The sequence below is a fragment of the Vombatus ursinus genome, unplaced genomic scaffold (genome assembly GCF_900497805.2).
Source record: "Vombatus ursinus unplaced genomic scaffold, bare-nosed wombat genome assembly UNPS02014847.1, whole genome shotgun sequence".
NCBI classification, from domain to species: Eukaryota; Metazoa; Chordata; class Mammalia; order Diprotodontia; family Vombatidae; genus Vombatus; species Vombatus ursinus.
Window position 1 is genome coordinate 15,371,354 of NW_020954625.1, and position 20,805 is coordinate 15,392,158.

Sequence of the window (20,805 nt, forward strand, 5' to 3'; positions counted from 1 at the left end):
GGATGTTACTGGATGTCTGGCTGCTTGCTGTAATTCTGTGTGTATGACAGCCTGAGTGTGTGTGGAGATGTGAGTGAGTGTGAGTGTGAGTGTGTGTGTGTGTGTGTGTGTAAATGGCCAGTCTGGGGATGTTACTGGATGTCTGGCTGCTCGCTGTAATTCTGTGTGTATGAGAGCCTGAGTGTGTGTGGAGATGTGAGTGAGTGTGTGTGTGTGTGTGTGTGTGTGTGTGTGTGTAAATGGCCAGTCTGGGGATGTTACTGGATGTCTGGCTGCTCACTGTAATACTGTGTGTATAAGAACCTGAGTGTGTGTGGAGGTGCAAGTGTGTGTGTGTATGTGAGTGTGAGCTCAGCTGTTTTAAGGCACAGCACTGTCCTTTGAAGGGTGACATAAGCCTCCTTGTGTAATAATACATATGTAGTACAAGTAGAGTGTAATAATAATGGCTAGTATTTATATAAAATTTGCAAAGCAGCACACAGTATGCATGTTATCTCATTTGAGAAAGTGTGTGTGTGTGTGTGTTTGTGTATTTGTGAAAGACAGAGAGAGAGAGGGAGAACATGCTGTGTGTCTGCCTATCAGCGTAAGCTGCACCGTCTTAAGACACAGGGCTATCTCTGACATTGATTCCTTGAGTTCACACACAGGAGTAGAGGTAGTGTGGAGTATGGATAGAATACTGGACCTGGAATCAGGAGAGATCTGAGTTCAAATTCTGCTTCTAAACACTTACCAGTTGTGCAGCTGTGTGATCCTGGGGAAGCCCCTTCACCTCTTCAAGGCTGTTTTTGTTTAGTTGTTTCATTTGTGTCCAATTCTTAGTGACCTTAGTGACCTTAGGATTCCCTTGGTGAAGGTACTGGAGTGGTTTTCTATTTCCTTCTCCAATGGCACAGAGGTTAAGTGACTTGCCCAAGGTCACACAGCTAGGAAGTTTCTGAGGCTAGATTTGAAGTCAGGTCTTCGTGACTCTCAGCCTAGCATTCTATCCATTGCACCACCTGACTGCCTCTCTTTGAGGCTCAGTATTCTCATTTGTAAAAATGAATGTTATAATACTTTCAGTGTCTCCCCTAAGGGATTGTCTTAAAATGCTCTATGAATATCAGTTGTCATTAGTAATAGCGTGTGTGTGTGTGTGTGTGTGTGTGTGTGAGTGTGTGTGCACGTGCATTTGCCCTATCAGCTTTTTTTTGTGGACTGACTCAGGCTTGAGATTAAATAGTAATTTGGAGGTTGGGGACAATGGCTGTTTGAGGTTCCCAGGCCAACATTTGTCACACTGTGCTATTAAGGGAAACAAAAATCTTTTAAAAGTTTTTCTAGTCAAGGGAACCGTGCTCTTCCTCTATTCAAATATGAGTGTAGAAATGTCTACAAGAGATGCTGAAAGGTAATAGAAAGAGCATTGGGTTTGAAGTCAGAGGACCTAGTTTCAAATGTTGGCATCATCACTCAACTCCCTATGTGCCTCTGGCCTCTGTCACCTCTTTGGACCTCATTTTCCTCAGCTCTACAATGAGCAGGTTGGACTAGATGACCTTGATGTTACTGTCTGACTCTGAATCTAGAATCCTTTGTAATCCTCACCTGCCCCGCCATGTTCCTGCAAGCTGAGGGCTCTCTCTGTTCCCACCGATTGCCATTGACCATGCCTACTCTCTCTTTCTGTTGCTTTTCATAGGAGCCAGAGAATGTCTCTCCTAATCCATCTGAATGGCAGGGAAGAGCAGGAGCCCCAGCCAGTGAGAGTCCTCAGAGCGTCACCTTCCACTGCCAAGATGTGGTGCGGCATCAGCCACGGTAAGCTCTTTGTGAGGCCCCCACTGGTGGTTTCCTTCTGTCTCAGAAATGTAAACTATACATGTTCTATACAGGAAGCCTGTATTTGAAACTGGCAAGTATGAAATTGACAAGTGTGAAACCAGCGAGTGTGAGACTGGCGAGTGTGAAACCAAGGAGTGTGAGACTAATGAGTGAAACCAAAGAGTGTGAAACTGGCGAGTGTGAGACTGATGAGTGAAACCTATGAGTGTGAAACTCATGAGTGTAAAACTGGCGAGTGTGAAACTGGCAAATATGAAACTGACTAGAAGGTCTAGAGAGAGAAATCGTCTTTTCCACAGCCTGGCAGAATCTCTCAGCTCTGTGGTCTGCCTATTAATGATGGGATTCTTGGGCAAAGCTCTTAACCTCGGGTTTCTGATGTCTGCAGAAAGAGGGGGTTGGACTAGATGGTCTCTAAGCTGCCTTCTTGCTCTAAGTCTCTCTTCCTATGACCCTGTGTTTCTTTGATTCCACCACAAGTAAAAATGGGCCCCTGCTCACCAGACCTGCTTGACTGCCAGTGTGCCTGGCTAAATTGTACCATGGATGGCAGAACTCTGGCTGAGGTCGTGAGTCATCAGTCTTAATCTGTGTCCAGTGGACAGCATTATTTCATCGTAATAGGGGACATAATGTCTGTCCTCAGGTATTTGAAGGACTGTCATGTGGAAGAGGGATTACGCTTATTCTGCTTGGGCTCAAGGGATGAGTCAGGGACAATGAATGGAACTGGGGAAAGAGTGTATTTTAATCTAATGTGAGGAAGAAGTTCCTAGTATTATCAGAGCCATGCCAGAGTGCAGTGAGCTGCCTTGGAGAACTTGGTAGTAAGTTCTCCCTCACTGGAAGGCTTCGAGCAGAGTTCCCATGACCACTGTCAGCGATAGTATAGAAGAGATTCTGGTTCAGAGAGGAGCTGGGCTTCATGGGTGATGAGGTCACTTTCAACTCTGAGATTCTGTTGCCTTTGACCTGGCCTCAGGTCCACCCTGAGCTGCTGTAGAGACATGTGGGGAGAGGCCAGGGCCAGAGCCAGGGCCTGAGCTGTGTGTGTTGGGGCTGGGGGCAGGGTTGGGCTGGGCGGTGTGTCCTGTGGCCATCACATCCTCTGATGGGAGCAAGCCATCTGTCTGGGTGCCTTCTGTCCCTAGAAAGAAACAGAAAAATTCAGTACCTGGGCATATTCTCTCTTTCCCTCTCTCATTCTCTTCCCCCTTCTCTCTCTCTCCTTCCCTCTTTTCTCCTCTTCCTCCCTCTCTCTTCTCTATTTTTCTCCTCTCCTCTTCTCTTCCCCTCTCCCTCCTTCCCTTTTCTTTCCCACTCTCTCCCTCCTTTTCTCCTTCCCTCTCCTCTCCTCTCCTCTTCTCTTTCTCTCTCTCTCTCTCTCTCTGTCTCCCTCTTTCCCTTTGACCATGTCTGAAACAACCCAGACTGAATGGTGGTGTGGGGGAATGTCTCACTGCTGGGTGTGCTGCAGAGCTGTGCTCTTTAAGATATCCTAAAGCTGCACAATGGAGCCACCATTCCCCAGCTGTGCGAATTGAGTCTGAGACAGATTAGGAGATTTTCCTAAGGTCACGAGGTTAGTAAGTATTGAAAGTGAGATGGGAATCTAGGGATTTCTGACTCCACTTGGCTAAACTGTCTCTCCCACAAGTTCCCACTGCATATGAGGGCCTGGGAGACTTAAAAAAAGAACAAAACAAAGCATTGTTGCTCTCCTTAGAAAGCTTGTAGTCAGTTGTGGGGATGACACAAACAAATATGATGTAAAGTGAGGTGTGACTGAGGCAAGGGGGAAGGCATAGCTCCCTGGGAAATATTCAGGGAGACACCAGCATAATCTGGGGGGTCACGGATGGCAGTACAGAAGGAGTGACCCCTGGGCTGAGCTGAAAGAAGAGAAGGATTTCAGCGGGTTTCAGGCGTTTGAAGAATGGAGGGGCGGCCTCCAGGTAGCTGGAGAAGGAATGGTTTCACTCCAGTATCTTTGCCAAGAAAACCTCAGGTGGGGTCTCAAAGAGTCAGACACAACTGAAATGACTGACCAACCACAATTCTAGGTGGGAGAGGCAGCAGGAGGTAAGAATGGTAACCTTGGCACCCCAAGTGTTTCTGAAGAAGGGTGGTGTAAGGGAAGACCGGAAAGGGGGGCGGGTGCCAGAGAGTGGAGGAGAGAAAGAGAACAGAGCCTTCTGTTTTCCTCAGACTCTTGGTCATACGGTGCTGCTTCCAGCGAGCCCAGAGGCCAGCCTCTGCAGTGACCTTGTCCAGATGGCCAAACTCCAGGGTGTCCAAGCCCCGTCTAAGCTCAGCAATCCTGGGTGCCATGCTCGCCAGACCCCGTGCTTCTGCCTAACCATGGTGGTGATGAGTCAGCCAGATGTACTCTTTCTTTTTTTTTTTTTTAATTTTTATTTATTTATTTAAAAATTTTTTTAAATTAATTTATTTTGATTTATCAACAATCACTTCCATAGGCTTTTGACTTTAAAATTTTTATCCCCCTTCTTCCCCACCACCCTCCCCAAGACAGCGCACAATCTAATATAGGCTATACATATACATTGCTATTAAACATTTTCACATTAGTGATGTTGTAAGTAAGAATTAGAACCAATAGAAGGAACCACCAGAGAGAGGAAACAAAACACAACAGAAGGAAAAAAACAGCAAATAGTATGCTTCGATCTGCATTCAAACTCCATAGTTCTTTCTTTGGATGTGGATGGCATTTACTATCATGAGGCCTTTGGAGATGTCTTGGATCCTTGTATTTCTGAGAAGGGCTAAGTCTATCAAAGTCAGTCATTGTACAACCTGGCTGTTACCGTGTACAACGTTCTGCTCACTTCACTCAGCATCAGACCATACAAGTCTTTCCAGGTTTTTCTGAAGTCTGCCTGCTCATCATTTCTTGTAGCACAGTAGTATTCCATTACATTCACATACCACAACTTGTTCAGCCATTCCCCAATTGATGGGCAGCCTCTCAATTTCCAATTCTTGGCCACCACCAAAAGAGCTGCTATCAATATTTTTGTGCATGTGGGTCCTTTTCCCATTTGTGTGATCTCTTTGGGATACAGCCCTAGAAGTAGATGCACTCATTCTTGCTAATGTGTCAGCCCTCCCTGGGCACTGAGAGGAATCAGGCAACCGTGCTCTCAATGTCAGGTCCTGCAGGAGACCAGAGAAGAAGATCCTTTCAGTCTGGTGGTTCCCAGTCTCCTGTGCTTGGCTTCCAGCTCCTCCTAATTCTATGGCCCGTGCTGTGAGCATGATCATTCCGGATGGCAAAAGGTCCCCAAATGATAGATCTTCATTCATGTGATTTAGAGTTTATAGCTTCAATGTAGAGATGGAGGAGGAGGAGGAGGGAAAGGGGATAAGCATTTATTAATCACCTCCTGTGTGCCAGGCATTGTGCTAAGTGCTGTAAAAATATTATCTTATTTGATCTTCATAATAACTCTGGGAGGTAGGGACTGTTATTATCCCCATTTTAGAGATGAGGAAGCAGAGGCAAACAGAGATTAAGTGACTTGCCCAGGGTAATACCATCAGTATGTGTCAGGCCTTCCTGCCCCTGAGGCCAGATTTCTAGTTATTATGACGCCATGTTTCTTCCCACCATTAGTACTATTTCTAGCTCATATTTCAAGCTTGCTTAATAAATGCTAACTGAATGAATAGTAATCACTTAACACATGCTTGTTAGATCTGATTGAATTGGATGAGTGCTTGTGATTTGTTGAATTTAATTGGGTTCCCTAATTAAGCATGGTCTGGATTAAAATTTAAATCACTTTCTGTCCAATTGTCTTCTGACCCATGGGGGAAAAAGGTGGCTTCAATGGAAGCAGGTAAGAGGGTAAGCCAGAAACCGGTCAAAGGAAGGGCCCTCTTTGGGAGAATCAGAAGTGGGTGAGATTTCCAGTTTCCATTTTAGCTCCTACTTGGGATTACAGACACTGGCCTGACAGGCAATTGTGTTCATGGTCCTAAAGAGGAAACACAGGGGCAGCTAGGTGGCACAGTGGATAGAGCACCGGCCCTGAAGTCAGGAGGACCTGAGTTCAAATCCGGCCTCTGACCAAACACTTGACACTTACTAGCTGTGTGACCCTGGGCAAGTCACTTAACCCCAGTTGCCAAAAAATTAAAAAAAAAAAAAAGAGTAAACACTGAGGGAGGGGTTCGTAGGGCACTCCCACCCTGCATGAAATTTGCCGCCTCTGTGAGTCCTTTGGGAGCCTCTGACTGCACTCTCGGAAGTTTTCTCCTTCCTGCATGTTCCAGATGGCTGTCCCCTTTCTCCTGACTGATACTTTGTGGGACCCCTCCCACCAGGGCTGGTCTGGAGGGCTCCTCTCCTTCCATGTCATCCAAGTTTCCTGGCTAGAGCTTTGTCGGAATAGGCCTTGGGCCCCTAATTGGGATCCCAAAGCCAGATGTTTCCCTGAGGTCATGGCTTGGGATGGGGTTGTCATTGGACAGTGGAACTGAGCGTGAGGTGGGGAGGATAGGTGGGGTAGCCTCGAGGCTGCAGGGCCGGACTCCAGCCAGGCTCCAGCTGTCAGGTCCCTTCCAATGATATCAAGGAACCTTCTCATGGAATTAAAAACAAACACAACTCAGGATGAAACAGGTGTGAGAAGCTGGACAAAGCAAGTCTGAGGCTAAGCAGTCCCTGGGAATTCACCAACCCCAGTTACGCCTTTGTCTTGTGATTATGTAGCCAAAGATGGCATAGCTTTGGAGCCAGAAAGGCCTTTAGGCTCCGTGTGGCTCCAACTTAGCATTCTACTGAGGCCAGGAGAGGTTTGGCCCATGGTTTGCCAGGAGTCAAACACTAATAAGCATTAGAGCTGAGATTTAATCCTGGGCGCATCCCTTTTCAGCTTATTTCACATCAATCCATTTCAATTTAAATAAACAAACAAACATTTAAGGGCCTCCTATGTGCCTGGCAGTGACCTTTGAGTCGGCTAGGTCCGATGGCCTTCTCTCAGATCTCCTTCTTGACCCTCGGCAGCCTTGTTGGGTACTGTTGGTCACTCTCTCCTCCCTGATACTCCCTTCTCTCCAGACTGTCGGGTCGCCTTCTCTCCTGGTTCTTCTCCCTCCTCTGTCTCCTTTGCTCCAGATCACATTCTAACCATAGGGGTCCCTCAGGGTCCTGTCCTCATCCCTCCTCTCTTCTCCCTCTAGACTCCTTCACTTGGCGATCTCATTAGCTGCCATGGACTTAATTACCATCTCTATGCTAATAATTCTCAAATCTTGCCCCAGTATTTCTGCTGACCTCCGGTCTTGCATCTCTAAAAGCCTGCTAGGCATACGGAACTGGATGTCCAGTTAAGCTGGTTGTTTAAGATATCTTAAACTCAGTAAGACCTGAGCTGAACTCATGCTATTTCCCACCTCCCACCTTCCTTGTTACTGTAGAGGCCAACACCATCCTCCTAGTTCTCCAGGATCCCAACCCGGGAGCCATCTGGGATTCCTCACTATCTCTCACCCCCCTTATCCAATATGGTGCTGAGGCCTGTTGATTTCACCTTTGAAGCATCTCCTGAATATGCCCCCTTCTCTCCTCTGACACTGCCCTCACTGTGGTACAGAACCTCATCTACTTACGCTTGGACTGTTGTGTCAGCTGCTGATGGGTCTGCCTGTCTTAGGTCTCATCTCACTCCAACCCATTCTCCTTTCAGCTGCCAAAGTGATTTTCCCAAAGCACAGATCTGACCATGTCACCCACCTACCCAGTAAACTCCAGCGACTCCCTGTGGCCTCCAGGAGCTAATAACAAATGCTCTGTTTGGCGTTGAAAGCCTTTCATAACCCAGTCCCCTCCTGCCTTTCCAGGCTTCTTACACCTCACTCCCTCACTCTTCTATGCAGCGACACTGGCCTCCTGGCTGCCCCATGAGCACGACCATCCCCCATGCCTGGAGCACTGACCTCCTCTGACCACTGACCTCCCTGGCTTCCTTTCAATATCAACTAAAATCCCACCTTCTTCAGGAAGCCTTCCCCAACCTTACCCAATCCCAGTGACTTCCCTCTGTTAATTATTTCCTGCATAGAGCTTGCTTTGTGTATATTTGCTTGCATGTTTCCATTAGAGTGTAAGCTTCTTGAGGGCAAGGATTGTCTTTTGCCTCTTTTTGCATTGTCAACATGGTGGGTGCTTGATAAATGTTTCCTTAATCAGTAGACACTGTGATTACTAAGTCAGTATTGAAATGGTTGCTGCCTTCATGCCTTCAGAGAGCTTCCAGTCTAACGAGTGGATTGAAATAGATACATATAAAAAAATAAAAATATCTGTACAAAGTAATTGTGAGGGAGAAGGAACTAGGAAGCAGGGGAATCATGTTGGGGACGGTCCTTGCAGTGGGCTTGGAAGGAAGTTAGAGATTCTTGTAAGTGATGTGGAAGAGGTGGAGCATTCCTTGGCGGGAGAAACAGCCTGTGCAAAGGTGTGGAGGTGGGAGATAGGAATATCTCGTAGGAGGAACAGGAAAGGGATCTCTTGGACTGGCTGGATGAGGGCAGGAATGTTCTCCTTTCTGAACCTCAGTTTCTTTGTCTCTGAAGAAAGGGAGTTGTTCTACGTGACCTCTAGTGGTCTGTTCAGGTCCAAATCCACCAGACTGATGCTCTGTTTCCGAAGCCGGGGTTCTTTCCGTCGGCCCACACTGCCTCCCACTCTGGGGAATCTTGGCACAGATTTGGCGTGTCAGCACCTTGGAGCTGCTGACTCAGAGTGAGTGCAGAGAACAGTCCTCGGTCCTGGCTGGCAGAACGAGGCCGTCTTCTTGGGGGGAGCGATGCTGTGTCCCATGGTGAGCAGTAAAGCAAAAGGGTGGAAAGGCTCTTCCCAGCAGTGAGAACTGGTCACAAGATTAATGGGTTCCTTTGGTAGTCCAGGTGGTGCAGTGGGTGGACCACTGGGCTCGGAATCAGGAAGATCGGAGTTCAAATCTAGCTTCAGTCATGTACTAGCTGTGTGGCCCTGGGCAAGTCACTTAACTGCTGTCTGCTCAGTTTCTTCATCTGTAAAACGGGGACAGTAACAGCAACTGCCTCCCAGGATTGCAGTGAGGTGATTATTGAGGTAATATTCGTAAAGCACTTAGCAATTAATGTCTGCACATAGTAGGTGCTATGTAAATACTTAATTCCTTGCCTCTTCCCCCTTCCTCCTCCCATTGAGAAGTGGTGAGTCCCCCCTCATCGGAGGTCTTCAGCAAAGGCTGATTGGACATTGTGTTGGGAGTATTGTAAAGCGGATTTGTGGGCGGGGAGGGACGAAAGAATAAGTGTTTATGTAGTACCTACTATGTGCCAGGCACTGTGCTAAGGGCATTTTACAAATATTATCTCCTTTGCTCTTCACAAAATCCTGCAAGGCTCGCACTATTATTATCTCCATTTTACATCTGAGAAAACTGAAGCAAGCAGAGGTTGAGTGACTTGCCCAAGGTCACACGTTAGTATCTGAGACTGGATTTGAACTCAGGTCTTTCTGGCTCCAAGCCAGCTCTGCCTTTTGTACCTCCAACTGGACTGGATTAAATAAATGATCTTTCTGGTCCTCTGGAACCCTCGGATGCTGGGATGCTGGGCTTGTCTGTTTCCTAGGGAGGGGTCCCTAGGACGGGAGTCACACCGTTTTCAGGGTCCCTGCACTCAGCCTCTTCATGGACCCTCCTTTCCTGTTTCTTGTAATTTTCTCTCCATCAGATATCCCAGAATTCCTCCAGCCCCTCTCCACCCCCACCCCAGTGCCTGCAGTGATTTCACCCCCTGCCTCTGCTTGTTCTCCCCAGCATCTTCTTACGCCTCAGCTTTCTCCTTCCCGTCAGAATTGCGTCTGCAATGTCCCCCCACGGCCCTGTGAGCGGCCCGGGTTAATGAGATAAACTGACGATAAGCTGGCGACTCACTAAACAGTATCATTTCTTTTACATCACACATTTACATTTTCACAGGGACCTTTCATGCCCTAATCGATCCATCAGGCAATGAACAGTCAATTAAATTTGTGCCTGCTCCGTTCCAGGCACTCTGCCAGGGGTTGGGACAGGAACACAAAGAATGTGTCCCTAATTGCAAGGCGCCTTCATGCCAGAGGGGAAGACGACACATACGTACATACGCCACAGGTATAAAGACCAGAGATAGAAAATAGTTAATTACAAGAGAGTGTGAGAGAGAAGAGGCCAGTGACTGGGAGATGGGGCGAGGGAGGGAGGGGCTCTGTGAGGCACAGGTGTGCAGGTGAGACCTGGGGACGAGGGCTGGGGGAGCCTGGGAAGAGCAGAGAGGGGGCCACGCCGGATCACAGAGGCTGCAGGGGAGGCTGGAGAGGGAGGTTTAGGGCTCATCAGGCTCAATATCTTACCCTAGAGGCAACATTGGTATTGGTCGAGTAGGGGAGTGACGTGGGTCAGTCTGTGCTTAAGGAAAGTCCTTTGGGCAGTAGTGTGTAGTCAGGAAGCACTGGAGTAGGAGAACGAGAAAGGAGGCTGGTGCGGCTATTTCTGGGCGAAGGGATGACGCCTGCCCACCGGGAGTAGCTGTGGAAGTGGGGAGAAGGGGTCGGATGCAAGAGATTTTGTGCCGGTAGAAATGAGGATCCCGTCAAAGTTATAAACCTCAGAGGATTTGAAAGAAAAGGGGAAGATGGAGAGGGTTTTGGGGGAAAAGATAATGAGTTCAGCTTAGAACATCATCTGTGTGAGATGCCTCGAGGCCGGGACATTTGAAATGTCTAATAGGCTGTGGTGGATGTGGGACTGAGGCTCTGGATGGGTGAGTCATGGGCATAGAAATGATCATTAAACCCTGGGGAGCTGATGAGATTACTGAGAGAGAGTGTGTCAAAGGGCCTGCCTATGACTGCAGCTTTGGAGACACCCATGCCTGGGGGGCCAGCAAAGGAGACCGAGACCCTCCTTAACAAAACAGCCTATGTCTTAGAAGCCATGGGGGACATTAAAGTTCATTTAATCCAAGCTTTTCGCTGTATAGATGGCTCACTCAGTCATCAAGCATTTAGTAAGTGCCTACTGCATACCAGGCGCTGTGGCAGGCCTGGGAATACAGAGACAAACATGAGCCAGTCTTTGAACTTAGGGAGCTCACCTTCTATGAGAAGCATTGGGGAAACTGAGAGCCAGAGATGTGAGCCCAGCAGGCATTGGAGCCCTGGCTCTCGGGCTCTCCACAGTGGCCGTGGGGGCTTGTTAAATCACTGCTGATTTATTGATTGGTGTAAACTGAAGATGATTCACCAACGGTTGGCAGCTGCTCAGAAGTTGGGCTGACACCCCTTTCTGAGCGGAGCCCAGGACAGGATGCCGTTCTCTTTTCTGCTGCACAGGGAAATGGTGGCCCTGATCCCTTCTAAGTCGAGTTCCCCAGGAGGGCCGAGAGCACGTTATGGATTGTGTCAGTCAGTAGTTACCGAGTGCCCGTTCCCAGACTAAAGACTGGGTTCTTAGCCTGGGCTCGACGGATCTCCAAGAGGGTCTGTGGATAGATCTTGGAGGTCCGTAAACTTGGGCTGGAAAAGAGGATGTCTTTATTTCCAGTAACTTTGACTTTCCTTTGTAATCCTGTACGCTTTATTTTATTTCTTTAAAAACAGTCTGAGAAGGGGGCTGTTGGCCTCGCCTGATTGCCAGAGAGGTCCATGGCACAGAAAGGGTTAAGAACCTATGCTCTAAGGTCATGCAGATGGGAAGGTGGCACTTAGGAGTCAAGTCAGCGAATGTCACTGAGCCTCGGTTTCCTCACCTATAATATGGGGATTAGCCGATCAGTTAATCAACAAACATTTTTTAAGGCACTGATAAAAATGAAATGGCAGTTACAACATATATAGCATATGTACATATAAAATACATAAATGTATACATGATACGAATAGACACACTCCAAATATATTCAAAGACAGTAGAAGAGATAAAAGGTCTAAGAACCAGAGGAGACAAAGTAAAGTGGAATCAACAAAAGAAGATGGGCCTGTGATGAGGGGAGAGTCAGGGATGGATGCCGGCCAACCCATGGTCTCCAGTGGTGATGGGGAAGGTGAGGATGGTGAGGATGGCCTCCAGCACACTACGTGGACACCCTCTGCCAGCTCATGGGAGGTGCCATGGGTGGGCATGCATAGAGGAGCTGACCTCCGTGGTGTTGGAGGAAACGTCCACTCAGATGAGATCACTGATCCATTCGTATGTTTTGGGTCTTGACCTCACATGTCTCTTATGAAGATCGTGTGAGAAACAGTACGAGGTTATTTTTTGTAACCCATATCTGAGCCTTGACGTTTTTCTGTTATTTCATTGTCTTGGATAGAACATTTATGAAGCACTTACTGTGTACCCAGTGTTGTATTGTGTTGGGAATACAAATACCAACAAAAAGACAGTTGCCTGCCCTCGGGAGTCTTACATTCCTATGGGGGGAGGGGAGGTGGCAACACATGACGAGAAGCAGAAGAGCAGGGAAAGGTTATGGGAAGACTGTTCAGCTTCTCCTATGGAGGAGAGGCGGGCAAGCCCCAGAGCAGTAGCTTCGGTGCCCTGGCCCAGGCCCCAGCATTTTAGATGGGCAAGGAGCTCAGCAACCGTCCAGCTGTCCGGTCTGCATCCACGTGGAGTCTTCTCTGGAACGCCCAACCAGGGTTCATCCAGCGTTCATCCAGTGTGTGCCTGGAGGCGACCTCCAAAGGGGGCTCCCTCCCACGGCAGCCCCTGTCGCATGTGCACGATGGTCCTGACGTCCAGCTTAAAATTGCCCTTATATCCACTGTGGGGTCTTGGCTGCTGAGGACAGGGCACATACGTGGCAACCCTTCAGATGTCTGGAGGCAGCTCTCACGTCCTCCAGACCAAACCCTCCCTCCCGATGTTCTTCATATTTGGGGGCTGCGTATAACATTACTATGCCCTGCTTCTTTGAGTTCTGCTAGGGCAGGCATTTGGATCAATTTAATACTTTTCTTGGGGAGGGGGATGTGACCAGGTAGAATTGAATAGTCTTCCCCAAGATGGACCACCATCTTGAGGCTCCACAGGGGAAGGACCGTTCTTAAAAATGCCTTAAGGACTCTAAATCCCTGGGTTGAAGGCATGATTGGCAATGGGGTGGAGCCGGGAAGGCGGTCAGTGGGCCCATCCTGGCAGTAAAATCTGAGTTTGGGGGAGGAAGTCGCTGAAAATGGCAGGCAGCCACAAGCGTCCAGGAGGGGGATGGTCTGTTCTATCTGGGCCGGGCAGCCCAGTCCAGCAGGGGGTCCTGATCGACCTGTGTGGACCTGTCTGTTACCCAGCGGTAGTTACCCTCTGGAGAAGTAAACGGTTTCCATGGTTACCGACTCTCCTCCTGTGGATGGTGCTCGCTCAAACCAGGAATGGATCAGGGAAGTTGGTGAGGCACCGCTGGAAATCTAGATCGGGCTTCGATGGCCACCTGCCCAAGCCATCAGCCTTTGTCATTGCCTCTGAACCGAAGAAAATGATTTACTCTATTTAGATGATCACATCTGGGAAAGCAAGTGTTTTTTAAATGCCTTTTGCCCTTTGACTTTAATTTTTTATGTAGCACACGAAAAATGATTTTACAAGTTATTTTATTTTTTTTTTGGGGGAGTCACAAATGATGTAAAGAATCTTGGCTCTGCCATTTCCTAGCTGGGTGACCCTGGGCAAGTCTCTTTGACCCTTCAGGCTCTAGTTTCCTCATTTATAAAATGGGGAAATAATACTCAGATCACTGGACAAGAGCACTGGGCTGATTCTGATAGGGAGAAATGTGATAGGAATATGTAGAAAACACATTTGTATGACGTACATACAGATTTATATGTAATATAATGTGTAAAATAAGGAAGGAAGTGATTATCTAAACATTAATTAAGCACTTGTTAGATGCCAGGCACTGTACTAAATGCCGGGGAGTCAGAAGCAAGCAAGACTGCCCCTGTCCTCAAGGAACTTACATTCTAGTGGGGGAAGACGACACATCAAAGCTGGATGAAGTGGGGAGGGGGAGGGCAGGGAGGGGCCGGAAAGTGAGGAACAAGGTCTGGAGGAGGCCAGAGGCTGGCTGGCCCGGGCCCTTCCCAGTGGTGCTCCAGGAGGAGTGGGGGGGGGGGTGGTCCTTGTGGTAGAACATCCGGCGTGAGCAGTATGCACAGGAGGTAGGCCCTTCCAGGGTGAGGGTTAAACGCATTTTAATGGATAAAAAGGTCTGTGAGTTTTAGGGAGCTGGGAACTCAATATGAATCAGCTCAAGGAACCACTGTAGGCTTCTGTTTTCTGGGGAGGGGCGCAGCAGCATGCAGGAATAACTGGGGAGAGGACGATCCTGCAGTACTTGGGTCAGACCACGGGGGCAGGTCCGAGGTCAGTGCTGGGCACTAGATTTTAGGAATGGCGTTGGGAAGCTGGGGGTCGTGCAGAGGAGGCGGCCAGCATGGGGAAGGGCTGTGAGTCCATCCTCTATCTGCGTCAGTTGAAGGAAGTGGTTGATGGTTAATCAGTTGATTCAGAGAAGACATGGTCATGGGGGACGCGGTCAGTGTCTTCCCATAGTTGAAAGGCTTTGAGAGGAGGGGGACTTTGGCCCCTGAGGGCAGAGTTAACAATAATGGGTGAAAATTGCAAAGGACAAATTGAAATTTGATGGGGTAGAAGCTTGCGTGAAAAAGGGGAATGGGCTGCCTTGGGCTATAGTGGGCTGCTTCTCTGCCTTCCAATAAAAGTTGGGTGACCACTTTGGGGTGCGTTGTAGCGGGACTTTTCTGCAGGAAGGCGTTGGACAGGTTGGCCTCTGAGGTCTTTTCCAGCTGTGATGCCTCACTGGGTTGTTTTGAAGAGAGTGCTCGGTAAAACCGACATCTAGTGTCATGGAAATGGGTGCTAGCATCATCATCTGAAGATGGCGGGTGGGATGTACCGTAAGTTGGTACATTTTTTTTTTTTGACAGTGGATTGATTTGATTGTCACATGTCAGGTGTTTATCCTGGCCGGTGATCGTAATGATTCTGTGGGACAGAGGACGGCAGGTCCAGTGATTCTGGTTGTGACCAACAGAACCAAGATGGGTTGCTCAGAGATCTCATTCATCACCAGCTGACCATTGAGAGTCAGGGAAAGCTATGGAGACGGGAGAAGGTTCTGGCGTGTGAAATCAGAGTTTATCACTCATTGGAGAGATTCTAAAAGGCTGTCCAGCCAAACATCTCACAACTGCCCACGCATTTAAACTCTGCTGTCCAGCCTGATGTGGAACACCAGGCCCCAGGGCAGGGGAAGCCAGTCCTCCTGGCGTGTGTGTTATAACCAAAGGAGGCATGAAGTGAGACGCATTTCCTTCTATTTTTCAGGTCAGATCAGAGGGTGGCTGTTTGGCCAAAGGAAGCATCAGAACCTTTGCAGGACTTAAACGAGGTAGGTGCTGGCAACGCTATGAAATGAAAATCCCACCTCCCTGCTCTTTCTTGTGTGGAAAAGGCTCTTCCCCTTTCTAGCGTGGTGTCCTGGAAAGTACCCCAGATTTGGTGTCAGAGGACCTGAGTTCAAGTCCTGACTCTGTCACTCCCTTTGTGATCTTGGGTAAATTACTTCTTTGAGTTTCAGATACCTTGCATAAAATGAGGGATTAGGATGAGATAATTTTAAGGTCCTGTCCAGTTCTAAATCTGTTCATCACCTGTCCATATTAAGAGTACAGTTCAGAGAGAGATGGTAGGGCTTGGTGAGTAGAGAGCTGGCCTCAGATAAGTACTGGTTGTGTGACCATGGGTAAGTCATTTCCCTCTGCAGGCCTCAGTTTATCTGTAAATGGGAATGTTCGACTAGGTGGCTTTTGGGGTCCCTGCCAGCTCAAGAGATGGGCTCCTACCAAGCCGTAGACCAGTATTGGAATTTCACTGGTAGGAGGTGTTTCCTCACTAGGGGTTCTGTGCATCAGTGACATCCTGGGTCCAAAATGTGAATTGAAAACATGGCACGGTCCATCCTGTGGCTCGGGAAAGAGATGGTGGATTGTGGATGTGGTATGAATCATACACTGGACACATGGCCAGTGGATTGGTTACGTTGGGGGCTTCTGGGGGGGGGGGAATCAGTGAGAACCAGCGGCAAGGGCAGAGGGAGAGAAAGAAGGAGAGAAAGGGGGAGGGGGGGGGGGAGAATGAGAGACAGAGAGAGAGAGAGAGACAGAGAGGGAGAGACAGAGAGGGAGAGAGAAAATGAGAGAGAGGCAGAGAGAGAGACAGAGAGAATGAGAGAGAGGGAGAGAGAGACAGAGAATGAGAGAGAAAGAGAGGGAGAGAGAAAATGAGAGAAATAGAGAGAGACAGAATGAGAGAAAGAAAGAGAGAGGGAGAGAGAATGAGAGAAACAGACAGAGTGAGAATGAGAGAGAAAATGAGATAGAGAGAATGAGAGAGATAGACAGAGAATGAGAGAAACAGAGAGGGAGAGACAGAGAGAGGGAGAGAAAGAGAGAGGGAGAGAGAATGAGAGAGAGAGAAAATGAGAGAAAGAGAGAGACAGAATGAGAGAAAGAAAAAGAGAGGGAGAGAGAGAATGAGAGAGACAGAGACAGAGACAGAGGATGAGAATGAGAGATAGACAGAATGAGAGAGATAGAATGAGAGAAAGGGAGAGAGAGAGAGAGGGAGAGAGAGACAGAGAGAAAATGAGAGAGAGAGACAGAGGGAGAGAGAATGAGAGAATGAGAGAGAAAGAGAGGGAGAGAGAAAATGAGAGAAATAGAGATGGAGAGAATGAGAGAGAAAAAGAGAGAGAGAGGGAGAGAGAGAATGAGAGAGACAGAGACAGAATGAGAATGAGAGAGAAAATGAGATAGAGAGAATGAGAGAGATAGAATGAGAGAAAGAGAGAGAGGGAGAGACAGAGAGGGAGAGACAGAGGGAGAGAGGGGGAGAGACAGAGAGAGAGGGAGAGACAGAGAGAGACAGAGGGAGAGACGGGGGGGGGAGAGACAGAGAGAGAGAGGGCAAGACAGTGTGCCTGCATCAGTAAGACATTTTTAATCCATTAAAAGATCGAGCAGACAAAGATGATGGTTTCAGGACCCTGCTCTCCATGTCTTGGACCCAAGCCAAGTTCACCACCTCTGTGTCATTACAATAACCGTGTCTGTGACATTTCATGTGCTTAAAATCCACTCTGGCTTTGCGTTTCCCAAAAAGGGGCTGACATTCTCCAGGTCGGCCTGACCGCAGTCACGGCCTGTGCTCTGTCTTCTGAGATCCCGGCCATCGGGGCTTACAGATCCATTGTCGTCAGCCGGTCACTTCACCAGGAAGGGCTCCTAGAGGTCATCTGGTCCTGTCCCTGATTTTATGGGGGAGGAAAGGATGCTTGGAGAGGGAAGGGACTTGGTCCTGGTCCTACAACTGGGGAGGTTACAGACGTGGGATTTGAACCCAAGCCTTTTGAACCCCAAATCCAGTTGACTTTTAAAGTATGATACGGTCATGCCTGGACCCATTTTTCTTCACTCCTAGGGGCATGGCACAATTTTAATTAGCTCGTTCCAGATTTTGCTCTGGAATATATTATTTAATTAGCTTGACAGAAATCAATATACTCAAGTTGGGCCTTGGGGTGCCGTGACTCTCCTGTCCATTAGTGAGGACCTTGACCCAGAATGCCTTGCATGATTCTGTTTCCTCTCAATGTTTAATTGGGGAGTTGTAGATCCCATCCAGTGTCTGGGCTGTGATTTCATAAGCCTTTCCCATTATAGGCGGGGAAAAGGAAGGTCCTTAGGGACTGTAGCAAACAAAACCCGCTGACTTGGGCTCTGTGAACATTCCAGTCTGAGGATCATTTATCAGGAGCAAGGCATGGGCTGGGATGCCAGAAAGAAGGGCCCAGAGCAGCCTGGCGTCGAGGACCGAGTGCCACAGCCAGCTGGCTAAAAGCTGAGATTTCAGCTAACCTGCCTTTTTGCAGAAATTGTGGGCTTCAAACAAAGCTGGTTGACTGGAGTAAGCTGGTTTTGCTCTTCCTTCTGAGTGTGACTTTTAGAATTTTCCTCTCTCAAGTGCTTTGAGGTTTCTAAAATGCTTTCTTTGAGAAAGAAGGCAGGGTGCCGGGCGTGGTGTAACGAGGCTGGAGTAGCTGCTTCTGGGGGGGCTGGTGCTGGATTTGGTTGAGCTCTGGAGCTCTGAGCTCTCGCAGGTTAAAGGCAATTGGGTGTCTGCACCTAGTCTGACACCCTGGAAGAGTGGCCTGAGGAGGGACAAACTGGCCCACATTGGAAATGGAGCCCATCAGACCTCTGATGCCAGTGAGAGTGGTGGGGTCAAGCAGGAATGGTGAGTGGTCACTGCGCTTCTGCCTGGGCAAGATAGGGAGACCTGACTTCCCCCTGCCCGAATTAGAAAACAGAATGCACATATTTGTGTATATACCTACTTACATGGATGTATGTTTATGCATAGACACACAATGCACACACACACATGCAAATACATACGTGAGTGTGTACATACATGTGTGCATATATACACACATGAATCTATATCTGTAGATCCCACTATGCCTTGCTGTGTCTCTGAGCATCTCTGATTCCTTTTCTTCCCCTTTTCTTTATGTCTTTGCTTTATCAGATCTGTTATTTGTGCCCTCATTTTTGTATTCCAGTCATTTCTTGGTATGCCCCCCCAAAACGAACCTTCCCCGCATGCTAATCTAGTTGAAGTCAAGCATATCTTGCTGTGGTTACGACCCTGAGCACGTCAGCATTCCCTCTGTCTACTGAGAGAAGGGACGTGCGTCCTGTTCTTTCTTCTCGGGAAGCAAGATTGTGCAAAGTACAACTAATCTGAATTCAGTTGCCTTTTTTCTTGTTGTTTCATTCACATTATTGTGGTTGTTGATTGATTGTCTCTGTTGTTTTCTTGGTTCTACTTAATTTCCTCTGCATCAGTTCATACAAACCTTCCCATGTTTCTCTGAGTTCACTGTCTCTTACGGTGTAATTAACCATTCTCTTCCTGGCCTGTAATGTGTTTTTACCCCACATTCTTGCCATCCCCACTCACTGGAGCCTTTGGCATCCATCTGGTCTTGGGTCCCCCCATCTCCTTGAGAGGGGCCATGGTTGGTCATTTCTGGTGGCCCACCCCTGGATGACCTTTTCTCCCACGGTCCTGAAGGACGTCCTTGCAGCAGGACCCCTGGATCTTGGCAGGCTCTGACTCACTTCAGTTCCCAGGACTGGATTTTGGACTCTGTGTATCTCTGTGTATCAGACTTTTCCTGTAGGACCCTCCTGGAAATCCCCCAGCACAGCTTGGTCAGGACCCTTCCCCAGTCTTTTTTCTCTGCATCCAGGAGAAGTAGGAGCTGTGATAGCTGCCCTGTCCCCCGGGGCACTTGAGGACTCCTGTTAGCCCTGGGAGGGTCAGAGGGCCATAGATTTGGACCCAGAAGGGACCTTAGAGGAGACCTAGTCCAATTTCACCATTAGACAGGTGAGGAGCTGGGTTTAGACAGGTGGGATCAGTTGCCCAAGGCCACAGGGAACAAGTGTCAGAGCCAGAATTTGAATCCAGGCCCGAGTTCCAAGTTCAGTGCCCTGGGCCAGATAATGCCACGATGAAAGTATTGTTATTTTCATTTTACAGATGAGAAACCCGAGATTGGAAAGGGTGCAGTGGTTTTTCAGAGGTCGTAAGTGTGGGACAGGATTTGACCTCAGATCCTTCCTACTCAAAATTCAGAGCTCTTTGATTGTACTGTCGGGCCCCTGTCTGCCCAGACTCTGTGTCTGATCCAGAGGAGCACAGGATTATAGGCTTCAAACTCGAAGGGACCTTGAAAGCTCATTAGGCCCAGTTTTCTGTTTTACACATGAGGAAACTGAGACCCAGACACGTCACAGAGGCATATGGTGTAGTGGATAGAGGGCTCTGAGTTCAAATCTGGCCTCAGACACTAGTTGTGTAACCCCTGGGACAAAGCACTTGATTCCTCCCCTTTGGGGACAGAGAGGCAAAAATAGCGCTGTCACTTCCCTGAAGGAGCTGATCTCTGGGGGTGGGGTGCAGTGGGGGGGTGCCATATACATAGATGGGTGACTGTAAATATATTAAAATATGTCTTTGTACATAGAATGTGTACAAAGTGGATACAAATCAGTTGGGGTGGGTAGAGCAGCATCCGGAAATGCTTCGTACAGAAGGTGGAACCTGGACTGAGCCTGGGATTCCGAGGGTCCTCGGTGAGAAGGGATGGAATTCCTGGAATTGAGCCCACAGGCGGAGGAGCGAATGTTGCATCCAGGGGACACTGAGGAAGCCTTGGGCTAGGATGGAGAGGACAGGAGGGGATGCACGACCAGGTTCTGCTTTGCCGGAGGATGGGAGCAGAAGCAGCCCAGATTCCTGGCTTTGGAACGAAGCTGGATCCTTTCAGATACTCAGGGCTCCCAGTGCCCCCGAGATAACAAAGGGAGGATGTGCCTGGGGCCAGCATTCACCGATCTGACCCCTGCGGGGTGAGAATCAGCCATACTGACCATACTGACCCTCCTGACCATCAGTCCCTAATTGGATGGGTCAGTGTGGATCCTAAAATAAATCAGTGATCAGAAAGGGCAGAGATGCCCTGGGCATCATTCTGGGCAGACCGAGCTCATTTAGCCTCATTATGATGCCAACACAGGCAGTGTGCCTTCAGAAAAATGTCGGGGCCTTGAGAGACAGAAGGTGCCCAGAAAAAACTTAGTCTTCGTTTAATCATCAGAGGGAGTTCCTAAAAGAGAAGGTTATTTTTATTTGTTCTGAGACAATGGATGTGGACCTGTGGAAGGGATGGCAGGAGACACGAGATCCAGACCCAGGATCAGAAGGGCCTTGGAGGCACAGATTCAGCGCTTGTCTGTCCCCCCCCCCCCCC

General features: G+C 48.5%; 1 protein-coding gene across 3 annotated transcripts in view; it reads left to right on the forward strand.

Moving 5' to 3' along the window:
- Positions 1-20,805, forward strand: part of FAM13C (family with sequence similarity 13 member C) — a 104,831-nt gene that overhangs the window by 41,919 nt on the left and 42,107 nt on the right. For all 3 annotated transcript variants that reach the window (XM_027840754.1, XM_027840756.1, XM_027840757.1), the window contains exons 4-5: positions 1,691-1,809; positions 15,249-15,312. In XM_027840754.1, the coding sequence (XP_027696555.1) occupies positions 1,691-1,809; positions 15,249-15,312 (183 nt within the window). The remainder of the gene's footprint in view (positions 1-1,690; positions 1,810-15,248; positions 15,313-20,805) is intronic.